This window comes from Armigeres subalbatus, unplaced genomic scaffold, assembly GCF_024139115.2.
Source record: "Armigeres subalbatus isolate Guangzhou_Male unplaced genomic scaffold, GZ_Asu_2 Contig519, whole genome shotgun sequence".
In the NCBI taxonomy this organism is placed as follows: Eukaryota; Metazoa; Arthropoda; class Insecta; order Diptera; family Culicidae; genus Armigeres; species Armigeres subalbatus.
In genome coordinates this window covers 1-10683 of record NW_026943281.1, presented here as the reverse complement: position 1 = coordinate 10683, position 10683 = coordinate 1, and the positions used below count along the sequence as shown (strand labels likewise).

Below are 10683 nucleotides of genomic sequence, written 5' to 3'. Positions count from 1 at the left end.
TGGTTCAAAAAAATGAATTTGCTCCACAGCGCTCATCTGATTCTTCACCATGTTCTGAGTGTCCTCTGAAAATTTGAGCTCATTTGGATTAAAACTGTTTTAGCACAAGCCGTTTCAAGTTTGCATGCAAATTAGTATGGGGAAATTTATTTTTTCATTATACTGTTGATGACGCTTCCCCATCAAGCACAGGTTAAAAGAAAACCTACAGAGCTGAAAGGAATACTCAACAGCTTTCACTCAGTGAAAACCGCATCTCAATTAATCGTTCCAATAATTAGTAATCGATTTTAATCTATACCGTGGTTTCATAGAGCTAATTGCAGAACTCATCAACAGGCAACATTGCTGCTCGTGGCGCGAAAGATAGCACACACAAATTCAGGCTACTATGTTGCACTGCACATTTCAGTGATGCCCTCAAAGAAGTTTAACGATCATGACTAAAGATTCGCAAACTGTCTTAAAATCGATTACTAATTATTGGGACGATTAATCAACATGCGGTTTTCGTTGGGTGAAAGCTGCTGAGTATTCCTTTTAGCTATGTAGCTTTTCTTTTAACCTGCGCTTAATGGGCAAACGTCATTAACAGTATAATGAAAAATTAAATTTCCCCATACTAATTTGCATGCAAACTTGAAACGGCTTGTGCTAAATCAGTTTTAATCCAAATGAGCTCAAATTTTCAGAGGACACTCAGAACATGGTAAAGAATCAGATGAGCACTGTGGAGCAAAATTGATTTTTTGAACCACCCTAGTATATATATATTCAGTCGGTTACTAACCAAAGTTTTATTAAAGCTATTCGGCCAAAACAGCCTTTTGACAGCTGCTGCCGAATGAGGGATGAGATAGAAATGTTGATGAACTTTCTTAATAATGGAAATACCAGCTTTCCTTCTCGCCGTTTACCGCCCAACGATGTCTCGCAACTTTTCGTCGTATCGGCTTGCTCTTCGATCTAATTAGTTTTGCAAAGATTTGCACCCCTGAGCTCCAGCAAAAGTTTGAAATCTTCTTCAGGATCGAACTGAGACTGGTAATGTTCTCCAAATTCTTTGGATCGATGAGTCAAGCTGTCTTAAGAACGGGATCATTCAAGAGTTTGATTGTTTGCTTCACCAGCTCCACATAGAAATTACATGCGAGAGAATTCATTTAAAGTTACCTTCAGCGGTTAATCAAGAGGTCCTGCCAGATTATCTGCCGCTAGCCCTACGTAGGTCTTCATTTTCTCGTGAAGATGTTGTTCAAAGTTTTGTAAGCCATTTGTCTATGATATTTTTAAGAAATTCATCTTTCTAGATGTTGGAAAGGATAATCAGATAAAGCGATTTAATTTCACTGTACATGTTCGTATACTCAGGGCTTTCCGATTGGAAAAAACGATTGACTTTATTAACAAGCAGCAGGTCATCCCGAGTAGAAGAAAATAGCTGAATAATATCAAATGTTGATAAGATAGTAAAATGAGATATGAACATGATTGATATGAGAGATAAAAGATCAAACGACAATATCAATATTTTGCATGATAATATCATGAGGAGATCAATTTATGCTATTTATAATAAGAGATCAGTATCATGTGCCATTAGTTTGGTCTTATCCATAACATATCTTAATATTTTAATGATATTTCGGTGCAAATTTTTGATATTGTTGCTTGTTCTTTTATCTCTTATATCAAGCAAGTCTATGTCATGTTTTTTTATTCTGTTCATGACTTCTACCAGGGATGGGATCGTAGAGGTGACGACGGTGGCGCTGGGCAGTTCAATAATTGTCACAGTTCGAATAGAACGTAAAGTACATGATAAGCTTTGAAATACGATCAACATTCCGTTTGACTACTGAGTCAAGCGATAGCCATCTGGTAGCTGACGGATTTTACTGAGTGAAAACTACCTTATTGGTCATTATATCGGATTAAAGTATCGGCCAAAAATGAAAAAAAAAAAACAGAACACTAAATTTTAAAATGCACAAAAATCTTGAAAAATTTTATTTCTTCAAAAAAATCTTTAATCTTTATATAAAGATATCTTTATCAAAAAATATTAAAAAAATTTTATAAATAAGATAAATCTTTATATGTGGCAACACTGTTATAAGGCAGTGGCAACTACATTGCCACCAACGAATTATATGTTTTTCTATTTATCAACAAAATCTCTACTTATTATTTCCCATGTTGTGGCTTTATTTGCTTCCTAGTAACACCCCAGATGCAATTCAAGCCATAAAAAAAATTGAAATGTCAATTTTAGAACAGTTTTTTTACAAACAAATCGTAAGTTTCGAGTAGAAGAAGGATTTTCAGTTATAATTCGTTAAAAAAAACGACAAACATATATTTTTTTCGTTGGTATTAATTATTTTGAATCTCCTGTGTTAGATTATTACGTGATTAGCGTTAAAAAAGCTTTACCTTTCTGTATATTTGGTTTTTGGATTTCTTACGAAATTGTGTTTTTTTCGCAAGGGTCCCCTTTTGGGAACACAAGCGTAAAAAAAAATCACTTATAATGCGTTTTCCGACTAGAACTCTTCACCAAAAAAAGTAGCGTGCCTTGATTTGACTGGTTTTACGTAAAACCTAATTTAAAAAAATCTCGCTTAACTTTTCAAAAGGACCTAAGTTACATTTTTTCATGAATTAATTTGAATAGTGCAATCAATAGCTTTCATGTTGTTCTGTTGATTGCGCTATTCAAATTAATTCATGAAAAAAATGTAACTTAGGTCCTTTTGAAAAGTTAAGCGAGAAATCTTTTATTTACTTTGTTGTTGCCTGTTTTCCCGCTTGCTGGGCAGTGGCAACTATGTTGTTCTGGACCTATACTACGAGTGGACTGTATGCTTGAGTTTTTAAGGTCCAGAGCTACACTTCAAGGTCATCGACCTGACCTGTTCACTTGACATGCACTATCGGATACCGAATAGAAAGGCACTTGTTTAGGTGAGACTAACAAACAGTTTATTCGACCGGGTTTCAAAGAATACTGATTTTTATTTTGATTTGTTCGAGCTACCGACCCTGTATGACCAGCGATCTTCCTACGGTACCTACACATATTGCTCTAGCGTCGAAACGATCATCCACGATGCATTGATTGAGTTTAAAATTAAAGAGAGAGTTAACTGTGATACTGATAAAGGGGCAGCGGGGCTAACTTGGTTTGGAGATTACAGATCATACCGCCCCCCTTGAAAGCAGCTGGTTTCAATCAGAACTTATTTCTAATTGCTTAGATTGAATTTAAATTTTCTCGTAGGTAACATGTTTAACTTCACAAGATGCTACTGTTGCACATGGACTTGGTTGCTGTAGTGCTTGCTTCTGAGTTCCGTCGTCGTTCATTGATGAAATGGTCTTGTCTCGTTGCTTTGGGTGATACGCGTACTTCGATAGAATAGTCTTCCTTCTTTGGCGACGTTGCAGTGCTTGTCGCCACCGTGGTGTGATGTTGTCGCAAACGGTGATATCCTCGAAAAAGTATGGATGTAGTATACTGTGTGTAGTTTTTCCGAAACTGGAACAACTTACCTCACACAGGCAGTTAGGGTGCCTGATGCTCCTTCTTTAACTAGCGCCTGGTGGGTAGAAGTTCGTCGGATGTCTTCAGGATGTGACTTGTCCTCGATCGAAGCGATTAGCAGAGCTGGCCGGGCCCATTGCCAACCGACTGGGAAACGAGGAGATTGGAGAACCATGGTTGTCTCCAGACGATGGGGTGATAGCGGTTGTAGTGCTACCGAATACACAGGAGGGATTAATGATGAGCTTAACTGAGCAATGACCAAGTGGCCAAAGCGGGTGCCGTATGCACCGAGATTAGGAGTAGATGCGTTCTCCTAAGCTGAACTGAAGAGCTTCAGCCTTACCGTTACCAAGACAAGGGACTTGGACAGACACATACAGACGATACTTGACGAGACTTGACCTTTTACCAATTGCAGACTGACGGGTTCATCAAAATCACGAGGTTGGTGATACGTGGATCAAAATGAGTTGCACCTGGAGAGTGCCCTTTAATTGGAATTTTGCGGCAAATTTTCGTTGTCCCCAATAGGTAGAGGACAGACCTTCGTTATGCCTCTGTCGAAGCATCCATTTTGGGTGCGGACTGTAACGACTCGGATGTTGCCGTCGGTCCCGGGAAAAACCTTCACCACTCTTCCCAGTGGCCACCTCAGTGGAGGTACGTTTTCTTCTTTGAGAAGAACCATCGTCCCTATAGCGATATTGTTCTTCAATTTCGTCCACTTCACGCGATTCTGTAGATCGGACAGGTACTGCGTCCGGTACTTTTTCCAAAACTGCTGGACGAGGCTTTGTGCTTGATCCCACATTTTCAGTTGATTGATCGACACATCGTTGAAATTCTGGTCTGCTACAGCTGTTAACGGACGCTGAACTAAAAAATGCCCCGGTGTTAGGGCCTCGTAGTCGGATGGATCACTGCTGATTGCTGTCATTGGTCTTGAGTTCAAAACCGCCTCAATTTGTGCTAAAGCTGTCAGCATTTCGTCGTTCTTTAGCGTTCGGAGCCCAACTGATTTCTTGAGATGGGCTTTAAAAGACTTTACCTGGGCCTCCCACAGCCCGCCAAAGTTGGGCGTACGCGGGGGGATGAATTTAAAAGTAATGCCATCGTTTGCAGCTTCTTTGATTACTGGATCTTGGAATTCTCTTTCGTTAAGCTGCTTGTAGAGCTGCCTCAGCTCCCGGTTTGCACCAACAAATGTTGTGGCATTATCGCACATGATGAGTTGCGGTCTGCCACGTCGCGAAACGAAGCGCCTGAGTGCCGCAATGAATGCTTGTGTTGTTAGATCCGCCACAAGTTCCAGATGTATTGCCTTCACTGATAGGCAGACGAACACTGCGACATAACATTTCACCGGCTTGGCTCTCCGGTTCGGGTAACTAATAAAAAAGGGACCGCAATAGTCCACGCCGACCTTAAGGAATGGAGCTGACGGCGTGACCCGCTCTGCTGGGAGATCTGCCATTAGTTGCTCTAAGACTTTCGGCTTGCTTTTAAAGCATGGAATGCATCCATGGATGACCTTTCTTACCAAACTGCTGGCATTAGTTGGCCAGAATCTTTCACGCAGAATGGAGATGAGTAGCTGTTGTCCAGCATGGTAGAACTTGTGGTGATAGTGCCTTGCCAAAGCTTAAGCGCCAACGGGTGACGGTGGTCCAGGATACACGGATGTTTTCTATGTTCGGAAACAGGTGCATTGGAAAGCCGACCGCCCACACACATTACACCAGATAGCAGTACTGGACGGAGTGACTTGATTCTAGCCGAGGATTTGACCTCTCCGTTTTTGTTGAGATTGGCAAGTTCTTCAAAAACTGTCTTGCTGCGATTGACGCACTAAGGTCATCATGGCTTCTTCTAGTTCTTCCGGAGACAGCGGACCTGTGTTCCTCGAATTCCGATTTGAAGGTTGAGTGTTGTACCTGAAGCGTAACAAGAGTGCTACCATGCGCAGAAGCTCCTGGTACGACCATCGTAGCCCGAAAACTTCACTCGACGTGGTTCCGTGGGTAGATAGAGCTTGTGTACCGTTCTTCAAGTAGTGTCGAATCAACTGACTCCGCAGAAGATTGATTTGATTGAGGCCAGTACCCCTGGTCCTGAGATAACCACTGAGGACCTTCGAACCAGCGCCTCTCGTATTGGAGTTGGGCTGGCGACATCCCACGAGAGATCAAGTCGGCCGGATTTTCAATTCCAGCCACGTGATTCCAAATTCCACCTTGTGTGAGATGCTGTATCTCGGATACACGATTGGCAACAAATATTTGCCAACGAGAAGGAGCTGATCCTAGCCAGTGCTTCACAATTGTGGAATCTGTCCAAAAGAATGCAGCAGGTACAGGTTTCACTTGACTGAATTTTTCGTAGAGGTGACTCAGTAGCAACGCACCTGACAGCTCGAGACGAGGGATAGTCAGTTTCTTCTTTTCTGTTCCGAAGACTCTAAAGGAGCTACCTGGGACTTGGATGTGATTAGCCGCACAGTGACAGTACCGTCTGAAGCAAGGCATCGAAGATAGAGACAGGCTCCGTATGCGACAGACGACGCATCACTGAATCCGTGCAGTTGGACAAGAGCACAATCGTTGCTGAATCCTATCCAACGAGGAACTGTTAGAGTTTCGAGCGCCATGAGGTTCTGCCGGTATTCTTTCCACATTTGTTGCATCGATTCGTCCAAAGGGTCGTCCCAGCCGCATTTCAGCCGCCAAAGCTGCTGGATGAAGAGTTTTGCTTGCACGACGACTGGGCCAACTAATCCCAAAGGGTCAAAAAGCAAGCTGCATCGGAATGAATGCTTCGCTTGGTGATACTCGCAGCATCCGACTTCCATTGGGGAAAGCTGAATTGAAATTCGTCGGCCGTCACATTCCATTGCAATCCTAAAGTCTTCACCGTCGTACTTGATGATTGGAGGTCTAGCACTGAACGATCGTCCCGCATTTTCTTCGGAATACTGCGGAGCAACTCCGGAGAGTTTGAGTTCCATTTTCGGAGAATGAACCCTGCCGAATTGGTCACTTCTTCCACTTGCTTCACTAATAGCTTGGCTTCCTTGATGTTATCTGCTCCCGACAACATATCATCAACGTAAAAATCGTGCAGGATGACGTCAGATGCTACTGGATGCGTTGTTGCACAATCTTCACCAAGCTTCTTCAGGCATCTTGTTGCCAAGTATGGCGCGCTGGCGGTCCCGTATGTGACTGTGGTGAGTTCGAAGATTTTGATAGGCTCCTCCTTCGAATCCCTCCACACGATTTTGTGGAGAGGGTGGTCTCCCGGCTGAGTAAGTACCATTCGGTACATTTTTGCGACGTCGGCAACTGCTGCAATTCGATGGAGGCGGAATCTGACCAGCATAGCCAGAAGAGGGTCCTGAACAACCGGTCCCACCATTAATGCATCGTTCAGAGATAGCCCTGTCGATGTGCGACATGACGCATCGAAGACTACACGAAGTTTGGTAGTCGTGCTGTCCGGGCGAAGAACTGCGTGGTGTGGCATATAATACACTGGTTTCTCGGAACATTCCTCCGGAACTTGCTTCATGTGCCCCATCAACAAATATTCATGGATGAATTCAGTGTACATTGCCTTAAGCGGTGGGTTGCAATCCAGCCGTCGCTCCAGACTCAAGAACCGTTTGAGGGCAATTTTTTGGGGTCTCCCAGTTTCTCCATGATGTGTTCCTTCCTAGGCAATGCTACCACAAATCTACCGTCTTTATTTCTAGACGTCGTTTTGTTGAAGAATTCTTCACACGCTGTTTCCTCAATGGACAATGTGCTGTTGACGTGACATGTCTCTAGTTCCCAGAATCTCGCTAGAAGTTCTTGTAGATCTACCATTGTACTAACGAATGTTGATGTTTCTGGGATATTCTCAGGAATTGGAGATGTACGGCCGGACACGATCCAGCCAAAGACTGTTTCTTGTAGGGTTGGACCATCGTCAGAGAGCTTCATACTTCCCGCAGCAAGAAGGTCCAGATAGAACTCGGCTCCGATAATCATATCGATGGGGCCAGGTTCGCCGAAACTAGGGTCTGCTAGCACAATGTCGGTTGGGATCTTCAATCGGCTCACTTTCACTGGACTAATCGGCAACGCACGGGTGATCTTCGGCAAAACGTAGAACTGCATATCTTCTTCGAACGCTGAGATTGCTGGAACTCTTGGCTGGATTCTTGCTGCCACCAACCTTGTCGATGTGACACTACCGCACCCGATTCCTTGTACCTTCAGGTACACTGGCGTTTCCCGAAGCTTGAGCTTCTTCGAGAAGGTTGACGTAACGTAGCAGAATTCCGAACAGGAGTCCAAGAGTGTACGAGCAAAGGAAATATTGCCGAATCGGTCTTGTACTCGAACTATTGCGGTTGACATTAGCACTTGTCGAGGGGAAGATTGCATGGTTTCTGATTGCTTTACAGCTTTTAGTGTAACAGTGGCGTGTAAATTTGTGGTGGGGTGTGGGGGAATGTGCTGAGAGCTTGCTTGGATCACGGGATAGGAGTTTGTGGTTTGTGTGGCTGGTTGAATGGGTGTTTGTGTTTGACTTTTTGATGTAGCTTGGCTTAAGTGTGGCTGTGACTGTCCTGCTACCTGAGTTTGATCTTGCGTTTGTGGAACGGATGTTTTAGACGCACGGAAACTCGATGGTGCGTTCTCAAAATGCAGCATAGTGTGATGCTTTCTGCTGCACTTTGTACAGGAACCTCTGGAGCATCCTTCAGCATAATGTCCCGCAGACAAGCAATTGCGACACAAGCGCTTCCGATTGGTCTCTTCCACACGCTGAGCGACTGACAGGCCTTTGAATTTGTAACACTTGAACGGAAGATGATACGGTTCCGCACAAAACAAACACTTTCTTGACGACTCCGAGGATGTGTGTACAACTGTGGACCTTTCTCGTCTCTGAGTGGAATCAGTCGATTTACTTGGCGCTATAGACTGCAGCACAAGGCAATGGTCTCTAAGGAACTCAATTAGCTCGTCATACCTAGGCACGTCCTTGGAATTGTGGTGCGATTCCCACAGTCGAAGAGTGGTCACATCCAGACGAGAGCATAGCGAATGCGCGAGAATCGTTGACCAATTCGCTGTGTTTTCTCCGATCTTATTCAACATTTGTAGATTCCTGTCGAATTCATTGATCAGATGATTCAATGCTTCGAAATTTTCTCGCCTTACAGGCTCCACTGCAAAGATAGCGTCCAAATGTGCTTTGACAATGAGCTTCTTATTTTCATATTTTTTCTCTAGAGCCTTCCATGCTACCTCATAGTTATCACCGGAAAGATCTACCGAACTAACCTCTTGCAGTGCATCACCGAAGACAGATGACCGCAAATAGGTGAATTTATCAATGGCTGTAAGCTGAACATTATTGTGGATTAAGCTGCGAAACGTGTCTCTAAAAGTCACCCACTCTTTTATCTTGCCACTGAAGGAAGGCAGTTTGATGTCTGGCAGCTTCACTCGTGACATCCCATGCCCTGCCGCAATAGAAGTTGTTGTAGCTAATTTTGATTCCACCTTCAGTGCTCTCAGAGATATCAAGTCGGCTTTAGTAGCGAAATACTGCTCTTCCACTTCCCGGATGATTGCTTCATACTGATCTACGCGTATTATTGCCAATTTGTCCAAACGCTTCTTCCGCTCCTCTGTGGTTTCTTTCACATCTTCTTCTGCGTCAGTTTCATCGATTGCCATTTCGATCTTACGACGAACACTATAGAAGCTTTTCATGGCATTCTCCAACGTTTCCAACCTCACGTCGATTTGATTTTCCTGAGTTGACCTCTGGAACTCACTGACAAACTTTGCAATGGCTTTGATGGAATTTTTCAGCTGCCTCTCCTGCTTTCCGAGCTCCCGTAGTCCGATATTGTCAACCATTTCGCACTTCACTTAGCTATAATTCAAAGCTTAAAGCACTGCTCACACCTTATAAAGTTCAATGTTCATTCGTCGCACTTTCACTGACGTTCGTGTGATTTACATTCGCAATTAATTGCAGCAGTGCAATAAACTGAATTTTGAGTTCACTTTTTAATCACTTTTATCACTCACTACTCTGCCAATCAACTGGAACACTGCTAGGTGATTTACTCGACGCGACGTTCCACAGTGACGTGATTCGTATTGACTGACTAACGACCAAAGACAGCCGACAAGGAGGACTAGCAGCGAACAATCGAACCAATAAACCAAAGCCACAGTCAGGGACACAATTGATTGGAACCAGGCCACAATTCCGGAATGAAACTCCCATGCGAGTAGATTTAAGAATTTATTCAAGCCTTTGTTCACCCCACAATTACCCACACATGGAGACGCCACATGCAACCACGCCACCAACAACATGCAATCAACTACTTTCCTGATTCTGTGCTATATGCCTGCATCTGATTAACCGCTGGTACTTTTTAATCCTCAGCATCACAGTCATCCAACAGCAATATAGCTCCTCAGCTTCAGATCGGCATGACACGCACCATATCAAAAAACAAAGAGCGGAATGATGGTTTCAAGCAGCAGCACTCTGAAGCCGGCAGAACAACTGGAATCACGATGTCGCTGCTACCACACAATGGCACCGATATGATCTTCGATGGCGGGAAGATTTTTGTTCGATATTAATCCAAATTGCACACGCGATTGTCACCGGTTAGTCGAACTGTTCACACAACGCTTGTCCGATTATGTGCACCGATTTAAATCCGGAACTAAGGACCATGTTCTGGACCTATACTACGAGTGGACTGTATGCTTGAGTTTTTAAGGTCCAGAGCTACACTTCAAGGTCATCGACCTGACCTGTTCACTTGACATGCACTATCGGATACCGAATAGAAAGGCACTTGTTTAGGTGAGACTAACAAACAGTTTATTCGACCGGGTTTCAAAGAATACTGATTTTTATTTTGATTTGTTCGAGCTACCGACCCTGTATGACCAGCGATCTTCCTACGGTACCTACACATATTGCTCTAGCGTCGAAACGATCATCCACGATGCATTGATTGAGTTTAAAATTAAAGAGAGAGTTAACTGTGATACTGATAAAGGGGCAGCGGGGCTAACTTGGTTTGGAGATTACAGATCATA

At 43.6% G+C, this 10683-nt stretch overlaps 3 protein-coding genes across 3 annotated transcripts; all 3 read right to left on the bottom strand.

The window, feature by feature from the left end:
- Positions 1-2986: 2986 nt before the first annotated feature.
- Positions 2987-5152, bottom strand: LOC134204341 (uncharacterized). Its single transcript, XM_062679168.1, has 2 exons — positions 3556-5152; positions 2987-3495 (listed from the first exon to the last, which is right to left on the bottom strand). The coding sequence occupies exon 1, from the start codon at positions 5022-5024 to the stop codon at positions 4041-4043; it is 984 nt and encodes a 327-aa protein (XP_062535152.1). The 5' UTR covers positions 5025-5152; the 3' UTR covers positions 2987-3495; positions 3556-4040.
- Positions 5153-6319: 1167 nt separating this feature from the next.
- Positions 6320-7159, bottom strand: LOC134204338 (uncharacterized). Its single transcript, XM_062679166.1, has one exon. The coding sequence runs from the start codon at positions 7157-7159 to the stop codon at positions 6320-6322; it is 840 nt and encodes a 279-aa protein (XP_062535150.1).
- Positions 7160-7200: 41 nt separating this feature from the next.
- On the bottom strand, positions 7201-9471 carry LOC134204342 (uncharacterized). The gene has a single exon (XM_062679169.1). It carries the CDS (start codon positions 9469-9471, stop codon positions 7201-7203), a length of 2271 nt encoding a protein of 756 aa, XP_062535153.1.
- Positions 9472-10683: the final 1212 nt, after the last annotated feature.

What these genes read in the sequence shown, in the direction of transcription:
- LOC134204341 (XM_062679168.1), bottom strand. Translation starts at nt 5,024, where the DNA reads ATGGCAGATCTCCCAGCAGAGCGGGTCACGCCGTCAGCTCCATTCCTT.
- LOC134204338 (XM_062679166.1), bottom strand. Translation starts at nt 7,159, where the DNA reads ATGTACACTGAATTCATCCATGAATATTTGTTGATGGGGCACATGAAG.
- LOC134204342 (XM_062679169.1), bottom strand. Translation starts at nt 9,471, where the DNA reads ATGGTTGACAATATCGGACTACGGGAGCTCGGAAAGCAGGAGAGGCAG.